General features: G+C 40.7%; 1 protein-coding gene across 1 annotated transcript in view; it reads left to right on the top strand.

The window, feature by feature from the left end:
- GMDS (GDP-mannose 4,6-dehydratase) overlaps window positions 1-14831 on the top strand; it is a 1108130-nt gene that overhangs the window by 916745 nt on the left and 176554 nt on the right. Inside the window, exon 10 of the mRNA XM_069730760.1 lies at window positions 2660-2756. Within this exon, the coding sequence (XP_069586861.1) occupies window positions 2660-2756 (97 nt within the window). The remainder of the gene's footprint in view (window positions 1-2659; window positions 2757-14831) is intronic.

Raw genomic sequence — 14831 nt, 5'->3', positions numbered from 1 at the left:
ACAACCAAGCCAATGATATGCCGAGCTGTTAGTATACCTGGAATGAAAACTAGAGTAGTCCAGCTAGCGTACATTATGCTACCCCACAACACAATCCCTAGAGTAGAACCAGTGTGACATTGTCTTGTGAAATCCTCTTTGATGACCTGGAGTCACCATTCTCAAAGGCCAAAGTAGTGCAGAATAGCAGGAGATTACTCTGGAGAATATGTGAGCAACGCCATAAAGAGACCTTCATGAGGGAACATGACACTGTACCTGCTCCCAGGATTATGGTGTGTTGTGGCATAGATATTTATTTTTAAAGCACCATTGATTCCATTGTGCTGTATATGAGAAGGGATTACATAAAAAAATCAAATCTAAATTACAATGAACTAACGAAGGCCTCTTTCACACATCAGTTTTTTGCCATCAGTCACAATCCATCGAATTTTGAAAAAAAAAAAAAGGGATCCGTCACAGATTGTGGGAAAAACTGATGCAACGGATGCAGCTGATCCGGCTAATTGGATCCTAAAAAAATCGGAGCATGCTCAGCTAAAAAAAAACCAAAAAAACGGAATCCGTCGCCGGATTCCGTTATTAGACGAAGCCGGCGCCATAGTTTTGCATTCTAGGAAACGACGGACACAAAAAACGTTACTATGTCCGTTGTCTCCGGCCGCCGGACAAACAATTTTCGACGGATGAAACGTGAGGCCATCCGTCGCAATCCGTCGCTAATACAAGTCTATGAGAAAAAAACAGATCCTGCCATCAGTCACCGCATCCGTTTTTTTCAAAATTCGACGGATTGCGACTGATGGCAAAAAACTGATGTGTGAAAGGGGCCTAACAATGACAGATTTTACAGTGGGCAGAGGGCCCTGCCCTTGGGGGCTTACAGTCTACAGCTTAGTGTACAGTAGCTGGACACCTCCAGACTCTACAAAAATAGTTGATGCCATGGACTTGGCTTTTTAAATCCTACATTGAGCAGTTTTCATAAAGAGAAGTTGACATGCTCAAGAAGGACAATTTAATAGTGATGAGCGAGTGTGCTCAGGTAAGGTGTTATTCAAGCACGCTTCTGCCCTAATTGATGTTTCTCAAGCAATCCATGCAGCCGTGGAGACGCAAGTATTTTTTTCGAGCATGCCGAAAATACTTGATTAGGACATACTCGGATAACACTTTATCTAATCACGCTCGCTCATCTCTATGGTTTAACCTTTTGAGATACATTGCTGTAGAAAAACAGCAAGAGAGGAGTCTTTTAGAGGCACATTGATCATCGCAAGCACCACCCCTGTAATAAACAGCCACATTCCTGGCACAGCTTCTGGTATTTGCAATAACCAAGTAGTTGTATAGAAGAATTGTACACCCTCTGTCAACTATTCGGCCCCCATAAGGGAACTGGTGACTTACCATTGTAGCCAGGAACCAAATAAAAAAACACTCACCTTCTAACCCCCCACACAAAATCAAGTTCATGCTAATCAATAAGTGACATGTACCCAAAAATTATTACTAATAAAAGCTTTAACTTAGGATTTGTTTTTTTGCAGGATATGTCGCCGGACAAATAAAACCATTATGGCTCTCGAAATGCAACAACCCTGAAATAACATTTGTTATTCCAAAATACTAAACTCTAAATCATTCATGCTGACCTCCAAGGATATCATTAACTTGTTCTTTTACTATGTGATAAACTGTGGAAAAAAAACCTGCAAACTTAAAACCTAATGATGTCAAATTTATGTACCCCAGAATGTTGCTATTAAAAATAAATAAATAAATATTAAAATATAAAATATTGAGTCTTAAGAAAAATAGGTCTGAATTGTATTTACCGAATGATTGTCTAGATTTACAAAATCTTATTATGCCTAGTAATGGAAAATTGAGATAACATGATGACTTTGGTGACCGCAGCTGTGAAATAAATGTTTTTGTTTCAAAATGGGTTAGATTAGTAGTGAACAGCAGATAGTTACCTTGTTACAATTATATTCCGGCTATATGGCGTACATGATGTGGGAATGGCTATGGACATGAGGTGTCCTGCTACCAGATGTAGTACTCTGATCACACGGCACATATTTTTGGTGGATATTAACTGTCTTTTTACACATTATAAATATTTGTCCATGATCTCAGCTGAAAAAATGTCCATGTATTTATATTGTACAGATGGAACAGATAAGAACCTTTTATGATGAGGAGGAAGGGAAATTTAGGTTGATCAAACAGCCCGAAGAGGAAAAATGTAAAAACATAAAAACAGGAAAAATGTGCATTATAACTATAACCAAATATTGAGATCTATCATTATGTTCAGTCCTTTGCCACACACAGATATTTTGTAATATTTTACACATTTGAGTGTTGCAATAGCAGCTGAGAAAAAGTGTGTACACTTTACACCTTAGTTTCCAATTAAAGCCTATACAAGGGCTTTGGTTTGGAATGCACACCTTGGACATCAGAGAATTTGACAATTTGGGAAATTATTGTAGTGACAAGTCTTCTCCTTTTGTTCCGTTCCATAATGAGTTTACGCTCTCCTAGGGAGATGGGTTTGACACCAGGCTTTTGGGAAAGTTTAATAAACCAGCCAAATGTTTCTACTAGAGCCTTTTTGGTCATCATGTGTTTGTCTTCTTTACAGGTGGGAGGGCAAGAATGAAAATGAAGTGGGCCGCTGCAGTGAGACTGGAAAAGTCCATGTGAAAGTTGATCACAAGTACTACAGACCCACCGAAGTAGTAAGTAGGAAATTCTGCATCTCCCCTACTGCCAGATAATTTAATCACTTGCACTGTTTGGCCAGCTGGCCAAGGTCTAATTGACCCCCTGCTACCAGCCTCTGATAGTCGAGCTGTGTGCAGCCTCACCCACATGACCCCAGTAAATAGTAAGTAAAGAAAATAAAGCAACATTTAAAGACTAACACAACAGGTCATTGGAGGCTCCATCTATAGAGAGTGGATGTGGGTGTTTGAAGTGTGAAATTCACCACCCTAAACTCCATTGTCAGAAAAGGGCCCGTGCATAAAGGCCCCTTCACATTAAGCGACGCTGCAGCGATACCGACAACGATTCGGATCGCTGCAGCGTCGCTGTTTGGTCGCTGGAGAGCTGTCACACAGACCGCTCTCCAGCGACCAACGATCCCGAAGTCCCCGGGTAACCAGGGTAAACATCGGGTTACTAAGCGCAGGGCCGCGCTTAGTAACCCGATGTTTACCCTGGTTACCAGCGTAAAAGTAAAAAAAAAACAAACACTACATACTTACCTACCGCTGTCTGTTCCCGGCGCTCTGCTTCTCTGGTCTGGCTGTGAGCACAGCGGCCGGAAAGCAGAGCGGTGACGTCACCGCTCTGCTTTCCGGCTGACCGACGCTCACAGCCAGTACAGGAGGAGTGCAGAGCACAGCGCCGAGGACAGACAGCGGTAGGTAAGTATGTAGTGTTTGTTTTTTTTTTACTTTTACGCTGGTAACCAGGGTAAACATCGGGTTACTAAGCGCGGCCCTGCGCTTAGTTACCCGATGTTTACCCTGGTTACCAGTGAAGACATCACTGGATCGGTGTCACACACGCCGATCCAGCGATGTCCACGGGAGATCCAGCGACGAAATAAAGTTCTGGACTTTGTTCAGCGACCAACGATCTCCCAGCAGGGGCCTGATCGTTGGTCGCTGTCACACACAACGATTTCCTTAACGATATCGTTGCTACGTCACAAAAAGCAACGATATCGTTAACGATATCGTTATGTGTGAAGGTACCTTAATAGATGGCAGGCAGCCATTTCTGCGGACTACTCCATATACACAGGCGTGCTTGCTCTGACGGACGCTTCTGTGTTCTCTCCGTGGGAGCAGACTCTAGTGGCTTAGCTCGCCAGAAACAAAAGGATTGGCAGTCCGACATTAGACATGCTGGATTCCTCTCTCCCCCAAGGGCCCCATACACATTAAACTGTTGGCCGAGCCCATTAATTTTGGCCGTTTTGACTGACATTAGTCTGATCATTCCCTATGTTTTAACTTTCCCATTCACATTAGACTAATCATAGTGAGCACCCAGTTCTGGGCACAACCCTCTGTCTTCTGCCGGCTTACTTATGGAAATCCCTTCTGTCTGGAGAGCGTAATAAACATGTGCTGTTGCTTTCCTTGTGGCTAGAGCAGTTTTGCCGGACATACTTTCCAGTTTAATAACTAGCCTCTTATTAGGGAAATTCCAAAGTAACATCCCTGGCTAGACATGGGAGCTCTCTAACATTGTAGTCAGCACTGTACGTCTTGTGACTTCAAGACTACTGTGACCCTTTAACATGCTGAAGGTGGGTAAATGTTACGTATTGTAACCAATTACAGGTCACGTGTTTGGGAGCTATTCATTGACATGTCAGTAAACTATTAAGATATGTGGTTACATGAATTTAGAAGCAGATCTGTATGACAATACCCTTAAGTCTGTATCAATAGTTTCTTGTGACACCAGTGCATAGTAGTTGGCCATTTCATCTCTCCAGACTTGATACAGAAGCCTAAAGCCCCCGTCACACATAGCGAGATCGCTGCTGAGTCACAAGTTTTGTGACGCAACAGCGACCTCAGTAACGATCTCGCTATGTGTGACACGTAGCAGCGACCAGGCCCCTGCTGTGAGATCGCTGGTCGTGTTGGAATGGCCTGGACCATTTTTTGATCGTTGAGGTCCCGCTGGGTAGCACACATCGCTGTGTTTGACACCTTACCAACGACCTCGTTAACAGGACGTCCCATTGAATCGTCATGAAATAGCATCTTTCTACAGGTCGCCGCATCGCTGCTGCGTCGTTGGGGAGATCTCACTGTTTGACATCTCACCAGCAACCACATAGCGACGCAGCAACGATCCCTGACAGGTCGTATCGTTGTCGGGATCGCTTTAGCGTCGCTATGTGTGACGGGGCCTTTATGAATAGGATCACCTAGTCATTTTCTCATTACTTAACGAACTAGAAATAGGAAAAAATACTCTATTGACCTAGAGTTGGATTAGAAACAAAAGAACAATTGAATTTAAGAAAAATTATAAAATGATAAACGTATAATGGACCTGGGCCTTGTTGACTATTGGCTTTTTTCTATCAGTTTCCTCAGGTTATAAAGTCAGTTACCCCATCGCCAAGCCTTTCTATTAGGCAGGGGCTTTGTGATTCATTTGCTACCTTTAGTAATTACTCTATATGTCACCAACATAGAATGCAACACTGTACATAGTCTTCATTCATATCAGTGCCTTTTCCCAATGGGCTCCACATGTAGAGAAAAAGACCATCGCTGCCCAGAAAGTACAGCTGTTGAAAAAATCCCCGTATAAACTCTTAGTCTAGCTAGAACTCAGGACTGTTTAGCAAAGCACTGTAATATTTAACCTGAAGCTAGTTTATACTGCAGCAGGCAGCCAATTGTCCCCTGGTTACTGTCTAACACCTTAATCAATGCAGGATTCACTAAACCATCTCACAGACATATCTATCCAGCCTCTGTTTGAAGACTTCCATTGAAGGAGAACTCGCCACCTCTCGTGGCAGCCTGTTCCACTCATTGATCATCCTCACTGTCAAAAAGTTATTTTCTAATATCTAATCTGTGTCTCCTCCCATTCAGTTTGATTCCATTGCTTCTCATGTTTCCATGTGCAAATGAGAATAATGATAATCTCTCTACACTGTGACAGCCCTTCAGATATTTGTAGATAGCTATTAAGTTTCCTCTTAGCCTTCTTTTTTGCAAGGTAAACATTCCCAGATCCTTTAACCATTCCTCGGACATAGTTTGCAGTCCGCTCAGACTGTACATCCACATCCATCTACAGAACTCCTCTTCACCCTGTAATATTTGTAGAATTTACCATGCATTTCCTCAAATGTATTGTCCTTTTGGTTCGTAGTTGTACATTATTCTGCTGAAGAAACCGGTCACAATAAAAATAAGTGGGAAAACTTAGCAATGCAACAATATGGTTCAACTGAAAGTAACAATATGTTCTCATGCTGAAATCAAAGTGTGCAAGATATTTGCATGAATTTCTCCTAAGAAGTTCTTATTCCAGCCATTGATCTGCTTTTGTTTCACGTTACTGATTTCTATTTCATCTTGTTCATACGTCTGAATAGTCTTTTTGCTGACAGACATACATGAATCACAAACCTCTTCGATCCATGTTTTTCATGGCTAGATTATGGGTTCTATGTGGCTAATCACATGTCCATGTCTTCTTTGCTTATCTAGTGGCAAAATAAAACATGTCCATTGTTGATTTGAGTCACTAATCAAAATTACCCATACAGGTCTAAAGGGCCGGGGAAAATCACTGACAGCACCCCTGTCTTCCGTATGCGGTCCATGTGCTGTCCGTTTAGACATAGTAATTTGCAGCTTATTTTATTTTTTCATGCAAGAAAATCACTGATCGTAAAAACTGACACACTGTCCAATTTCCAATGATGTTTGTATCTTATTTTCTTCATTGTTTTGTCAATTTTGCACATGAGAAAATTCTCTGCCCTCTAAATGCGTCTTAAAGGGAACCTGTCACCCCAAAAATCGTATGAGATAAGGCCACCGGCATCAGGGGCTTATCTACAGCATTCTGTAATGCTGTAGATAAGCCCCTGATGTAACCTGAAAGGTAAGAAAAACAGGTTATATTATACTCACCCAGGGGCGGGCCTGGTCCGATAAGCATCGCGGTCCGGGTCCTGCGCCTCCCATCTTCATACAATGACTGAGTCGCAGCAGGATTACAAGACGAGGTTGTCTTTGTATGAAGATAGGAGGCCCTGGGCTGCAGTGAGTGGGTGAGTATAATATAACCTGTTTTTCTTACCTTTTAGGTTAAATCGGGGGCTTATCTACATCATTACAGAATGCTGTAGATAAGCTCCTGATGCTGGTGGCCTTAGCTCATATATGATTTACAATGAAAGGTTATTACTTTACAGACTGCAAAATATCACTGACCAAATAAGAAGTGATGCAGTGCAGTTATTTGTCAGTGTGCAGTTTTTAACCCCTTAATGACCGCCAATACGTCTTTTAACTAACCTGAGATACAATTATTATTATATTATTATTATTAGAGAATAGCATCCTCAGACAGGTGACAATCCGGCAGCTGTCAGCTGTACACTATAGCTAACAACTTGCTGCATCAGCCACTATCAGTGTTTGCACTGTCCAAATTTTTTTTAACCCCTTAGATGCTGCTGTCAATAGACTACATCATATAAATGGTTAACAGTGAGGGGACTTCCTCTTTATTCCAATTAGTTCCCTCATCATGATTGTGTGGTCCTGATGTTTGCCATGGCAATTCATGGCCAAATAGCGGCCTTCGAGTCTGCCGGCTGTTGTAACCTGTTTAGAAGTTAGCGGCATTTAGATGGTAAAAATAAAATTTTCATTTTGTCATGCCACTTTGCATTAATTACTGAAAATCACCTGAACGGTTAAAAAAACCTGACTGCCGTTTTCAATGTCGGGGTGCTGTTTTTAAAATGGTATAACTGTTAAGGGTTTTCCAATATATGAGACCCCTAAAGGCACTTCAAACCTGGATAGGTCCCTAAAAAAATAAATTTTGTAAATTTCCTTGAAAAAATGAAAAATTACTACTACATTTTTAAACCTCCTAAAATGCTAACAAAATAAAAGAGCATTTTACAAATTATGCTGATGTAAAGCTGGCATGTGGGAAATATTAATGCTTTGCTATGGTATGACTATCTGCATTAAAGGGATAATCATTCAAAGTGTGAAAAATGCAAATTTTTTAACATTTTTCTCAAATTTCTGATATTTTTTATAAATAAACACAAAACATATCGACCTAAATTTGCCATTATCATAAAGTATAATGTGTCACGAAAAAACATTCTCAAAATTGTTGGGATATTTTGAAGCATTCAAGAGTTATTACCACATAAAGTGACACTGCTCAGATTTCAAAAATTTGTCTCCGTCACTAAGGGGTTAAGATGCCTAAATGTAAGTATAAGGTTTTTAGAGACATTACATTCTCTTCATAACTCACCCCATGTAGATGAAGTTCTATGGAAATGCAGCTGACTATACACTTTAAATGAGCCCACCCATCATCTCGTGTGTGGAGGACTCCTGACTCTACCCATATGGCTAATGTCAGGGGAGATAAGGATTTCAGCTCTAGCTGTATTGGTTGCGATGGGCAGCTGTCAGACACTCTTCATACTAAGCAAAGCATGCTTTTTTAGGGGGTCATTAGGAAACAGGAAGAGACAGAAAGTGACCAATTGCTTTCTAATGTCTGTGGGCAGCTATCATGTGGCTAACGTTTCAGCAATTGGGGTATGGCAAGACTGTTGAGTGGCAGTGCGGCCAAAGCTCTGACCACCCGTGGCGGACCAAGGGCTGCCATTTGTGAAACGTGATCATGTGACAACTGGCCATCCCAGTGTGCAGAGTTTCAGCCACACCGACTGGCCATACCCTAATAAATGAAGCATCAAAGTGCTAAATGCCTTTCTCCACCGAGACATTTAGGCATACCAATATTATGTTGGTGGCTAAGTGCTATGGGCACTTGATAATGCATTCCTATAAATCTATTTTCTATGTATTTTCTATGGTTTTTTTTTAATTTTGCTAAATATTCATGTAATTTCATGTACACTGTAAATATCTGCTGCAATCTTATTTTATCTAAAAGTTGCCTAAGGACGAGTTATGCCACTTACCTTGCAAAACTAAAGGTACCGTCACACACAGCAACTTTGCAACGAGAACGACAACGATCCGTGACGTTGCAGCGTCCTGGATAGCGATCTCGTTGTGTTTGACACGCAGCAGCGATCAGGATCCCGCTGTGCCATCGCTGGTCGGAGCTAGAAGTCCAGAACTTTATTTCGTTGTCAGGTCGGCGTTTATTGTCGTGTTTGACATCAAAAGCAACAATGCCAGCAACGTTTTACATGGAGCTAACAACCAGCGAGAACGATAAGTGAGTCGCCGTTACGTCACTGGATCGCTCCTGCATCGTTCTGGAGTTGCTGTGTTTGACGTCTCTACAGCGACCTAAACAGCAACGCTCCAGCGATCTAGTTTAGGTCGGCTCGTTGTCTATATCGCTGCAGCGTTGCTGAGTGTGACGGTACCTTTAGACTGCCGATCAGCTACTTGTTTGTGGCGGTCACTTAATAGCTTGTTTCGACAGACAGACCACATTTCCTATGCGAACATAACAATCACTAAGAGATCATTCTGTGCACATTGACTGTCATTGTGCTCATTGCAGCTCCTTAACTGTTTACACGGGATGATGTACTTCTGAGAACAATGTTATTTTTTAGCCTGCTTAAAAACCTCTCCTGACAATCAAGTGTTTTGCTTGTACGTCAGGTGATTGGCAGCATTTGTTTTGACCTATTTAATATTGAGGATTAAGCATGACTTTTTAGATGAGGTACAATTCCAAATCACCACATATAACAACGCAGTGCGGCAAATATTCATCTTTAGAACCCTTAATTTGATGGAAGAATATACTCTAAAACAAGAGCACCCCATACACATTAGACAATTGTAGGCCGAACGTGCACATTTTCTACCCATTTGAATCGAGCTAGACAACCCAGCAATTTTTTTTCAAAGCATTTTGAGTCCCCATACATCAAATTTAAGGTTAATTCTGCCAATTTTATTCTGATATTTAAGGTGTTTTAAGATAATTTATTTGACTAAATCGCAATAGGACTGCAATTTTACATGGGCAATAGCTGCCCTTTATTAGAAATCTATATTTTTTTTTTTGTTCAGCCTTCAGCTTGGATTGACGAGTTGTCTGACCATAAACCCATACCTATTAAGTTATTTATCGCTAAAGGCCCTCATTCACATTAGACTACTGTTGGCTGAACCTAAAAACTATCTACTGTATATGGGGGTCTTGTTGCGCTCCCTGATAGGTGGTGTCATGAGAGAGATGATGGGTCAGGTTTGTTGTGGATCTTTCCAGCTAAATGAGTCTGGAAGGAAAGCTCTATGCTTCAATCTACCTTTGGGAGACTATTTATTATTTTTTATTTATGTAGCACCATTAGTTCCATGGCGCTGTACATGAGGTGTTGTTACATACAGGGTTATAGATATCGTTTACAGTAAACAGGTTTACAGTGACAGACTGGTACAGAGGGGAGAGGACCCTGTCCTTGCCGACTTACATTCTACGGGATAATGGATAAGAGACAGAAGGTCGGGGGTGCGAGATATCTAAGGTGAATAGGAATTTTAGTGAATTTTGTGGTCTGCATCTATTGGAATACCATTTTATGAATGGAGGATATTGGGTTGAAGCATCCTGCATATAGTCACTACTTATTGATTTTCTAAAGCAACATACCTACATCAGTGGTGAAGATGGAATATGTAAAGTTATTGTAAGTAGCACCTACTGTTAAGCCAATATTTAGTTGGTAGCGTAGATGAGATGACACAGTGAAACAATAGTGAGCTCTTTGAGGGTCTGATGATTGATACTGACATCAGAAAATGGCTTGACCCCTCCCCTGCTGAACGAGCCAGGTCTTTAGGCCCCTCTGCTGCGATTTAATGGATTTAGTAGAGGAGGTAAAGACTCTGTTTTATGCCAAAAGAAATAAGACTGAATATATTTTACCCTCCAGGAAAGTTGAAAGCACTGGAAAGTTGGAATACATAAATCAAAAGTAGAGTTCACACAGCTAAGGTCATTGCTGGTTCTCTGTTGGTATTTATAACTCGCCCTTCCCCTGAAGCAATGCAAAAGTGACCACATACTGAAAAATGCTTGCTTGTAATAATATTAATTTCGCTATTTCTACAGAACATTTTACATAGTCACAGCATGCCAAGTCAATTGCGAATGTTATTAATTTACCAGTTGTAAAAGAGTCCACAGCAATAGACAATATTGAGGAATGCTACACAGGAGTCTAAGGTACAACTACACTACCATGTCCACAAACATGTATGTGTGTGAACTATATTTAATTATGATGACAAAATGAAGAACCTGTCCCCCACCCCTCAAAAAATAAAAAGCCAGCAATGTATACATAGTACACCATCTCCATTCTCCAGCTCATAAATAAGTAATTAGGACAAGGGAATGAGGGCTTTCTTTGACTGACATGCTGGACACCTCCTGTTGTTTGTTCCTTATCAGCAGCCATCTGTAAACCTTGAACCTTTAATCCACCACTGTGGTCCCCTTCATCTCTGATTATTTTTCAGTGTGTTTATTGGTTGCTTTAAGAAAACTGGCTTGGATTTAACATCAGTCAACAGAGATGTGTCAAGTATAAGTAGGATCTAAGAGTGGGAAAATGTTTCCCTGTGTTTAGAGGTAATTATGCCAAATACCTATTTTTATAGCAATTGATGCTGTCAAAGGGTCAGTTAACTAATAAAGATCAATAACGTGTTCTTCAAATGAGATACTTGATAAGAATAAAATTGTAAGTAAGTTTTTTGTTTTTTTTCACCCCTTTTTATACAGATCCACAATGTCAGACCCATTTTTATTCTTATAGATAAATACAGTACTGCTGAATCTGTTCAATAATGTATATTGTGAGTATGGTTCCATGGTTTTGTACCATTGTGTGATCTTCTTTAAAAAACATAGTAGGCTCAATTCAGACCATATTTATTTGTTTATTACGCTTTGCTTATATAGTGCTATCATTTTACGCAGTGCTTTACAGACATTATCATCGCTGCCCCCAATGGGACTCACAATCAAAATTCCCTACCTGTATGTCTTTAGAGTGTGGGAAGAAACCAGAGTACCTGGAGGAAACCCACGCAAGCACAGGGAGAACATATAAACTCCTTGCAGATGTTGTCCTTGGTTGGATTTGAACCCAGGACTCCAGCGCTGCAAGGCTGCAGTGCTAACAACTGAACCACCATGCAGATTTGAGTGTGGTGTATTGATGGCATTTCAAGAAAATCTTCTTATTGGAGTTGAGCAAAAATATTTGCACTGTCTGGGCCAGCAATCCAGTCTGGTTGTGGAATCCGGCCAGGGCAGCATTCACTTCTGCACATGGCATACTAGGTGCATGCCTCCTACTTTGGTCTTCACATGACATACTGATGACCCCCAAGTAAGTACAAGAGAATCCTGGGAGAAGGATTTACTGTGCTTACTTATATAGTGCTGTTATATTCCGCAGCGCTTAACAGATATTGTCATCCTTGTCCGCCTATTGGGGCTCTCAATCTAGATTTCTTATCAGTTTATCTTTTGGAATGTGGGAGGAACCTGGAGGAAATCCCCGCGAACATGGGGAGAACATACAGACTCTTTGCAGATGTCGTCTTTGGTGGGATTTGAACCCAGGACCCCAGTTCTGCAAGGCTGCAGTGCTAACCATTGAGCCATCATGCTGCCCATTCGATATTTGGTGGTGCTGAAATACCCTACAAATCTGATATTGATGATAAATCTTTAGGTCCCAGAAAACCTATTTAATTACAGCATTGAGAACATATAGTGTAATACACTGATAGCTTTTCATGAAACAAAAATACAAGTTCATATAGCTTTCTAGATCCCTCTTGTTTTTTTTTTTAATATTGTTTGTTTTGGGGTTTTTTATGTATAAATCCAACAAAAACATGGCATGGACAGAACCTAGGCGTGAAATAAGGCCATTACTTCCAAAATTAAGGACAGTAAGAGGAGAAAAGGGCATATACCAACTTTAAGATGGAGTTTGAGTGTGGAAGGGTAAAGAGTGGGAAATCAAAATTCTAAGGTGACATTTTATTTTTACATTTAGAGGAATAAAGTACTTAAGATGACATGAAAAAGAATTGTCGGGAGATACAAGAAATAAAGGCTTCGTTTGCAAAAGGTCGAATACTCAAACAGCGTCATTTCTCTAGGGAAGGAATGATTTTTCAGGAGCCGTCAAATTGTCCAGACTTTTATAATTTAGGCAGCATAGGTGTAATTAATATAGCAAATGAGACGTCCAAAACAGCTGTGTCTGCAACTTTAGAATAGTATTCCACTTGTTCTGCTGCATACTTGGGAAAGAGCAGAATGTGAAGATTCTGCACTATTTCAGTCCTTGTGGACATACCTATGACAACCACATATGGATGGAACAAATTAGAATTATTTACTATAAAGAGTCATTTATTTTCATGATGATTGGATTTTTTTCATTTCCTGTCCATTATAGACTTAACTAGTGACCTACATATGAAAGCTATAGAACCCATTCTTCATATTGTGGTTTATTTTTCTCATAATTATTAATCACTTGTATGCCGTTAACAAAAATGCCTGCATTTTAACATGGTCAATGTATTTCTCTACTTATAGACCACTATACTGTAATAAACTCATCCTCATATTCTTCACTCCCCGGACCCTTAATATATATATATATATTTTTTTGGCATTTAATAACTAAAATCTGTGTCCCATCCAGAGCCCACCCACCCCCATCGCCCGAATAGTGACATCTAGCGTTTGCCTCCCCTATCTAGCTTTCGCTCTTGCCACCCCCACAGTAGTGACACCCAGAGCCCCCATTATTTGTATAATGACAGCCAAGGATTCTCCATAGAAGTGACACCTAGACAATATGCTTGCATCTAGGTCTCCCCACCATGCTCTGTCGTTATTCTTGCATCAATCACTTCCACCAAGCTATTACATCCAGCAGCACCCTTTTATTTGGCAGTATCATCCTATGTCCTGCTTCAATCTTCCTTATTTTATCTTTCCAACCCCAAGTCTACTCACAATGGTCATTATCTGAAGACCTGCTCTTCATAGCTGCTAGACCTGGTGCTAATGCATCAAGCTGGCACACTGCTGTAAACCATACATCATAGGTCAGCCAGCCACATGTGGCTCCAGGGAAAAAGGTTGGGGATCCCTGCTTTAGGACTTACAGGATATCCCAGTATGGTATAGCAAGATGGTGGTTTATTTCAACACGTTTCGAAGTATATGACTTCTTCTTCAGAAAAAAACACATGTCAATGTTTGAGGACTCTCCTCCTGAAATTCATAAGTCAAGAAACTGTTCTCAACACTTGGCGTTCCTGGGTAGAGTACCGGGACTTTGCTGTATACAAATGATGCTGGCCTGCTTCTGTGTCATGGTAAGGTAGCCAGGCATGGATTTCAAACTTTTTGAACTGTTTAATAAATAGATAAATATTTTATTTTTTGACGAAGTGGAGAGAGGTTTAAACACTCTGCTACTGAACTTTCATATATAGAAATAAAGCCTCCAGAATTTAAAAAAGATTAAGGTTTGAACACATTTCAAGTGAACGAGAATTCTTTTAATTTCTACAGTTTAAAGGTCGATATATTTAAAGGAAACAGTCTTGTGATTTACTCTGTCCAAATCACAGGCAGCGTCAATCGGAGGTTATGCTCCCTTATTAAAAAAAAAAAGTCTCAGGCTGAAAGCATACTTTAGTCCGGAGTCACACTAGCGATGAATATGGACGAGTGCTATGTGATTATACATTGCATAGCACTTGGACCAGAATTCCGCTATGGGGCAGCTCACATCAGCAGTTTTTTTTCTCTGCCGTTTTCTGAGTGAAATCGCAGCATTCTGCGATTGTCACCAACACTTGGACGAGTCTCGGCTCACTCGCACCCAAATAAGCCTATGGGTGCAAGTGAGACAGCGCTAATCACTCAGATATTATCCAGGTGATGTGCGATATACGCTGACCCCGGCAATGGAGGAGATGGAGAAATTAATTTCTCTGCCTCCT

The sequence above is a fragment of the Ranitomeya imitator genome, chromosome 6 (assembly GCF_032444005.1).
Source record: "Ranitomeya imitator isolate aRanImi1 chromosome 6, aRanImi1.pri, whole genome shotgun sequence".
Lineage (NCBI taxonomy): Eukaryota > Metazoa > Chordata > Amphibia > Anura > Dendrobatidae > Ranitomeya > Ranitomeya imitator.
Note: the sequence above shows the minus strand (reverse complement) of the source record. Positions and strands in the feature narration are given on the sequence as shown.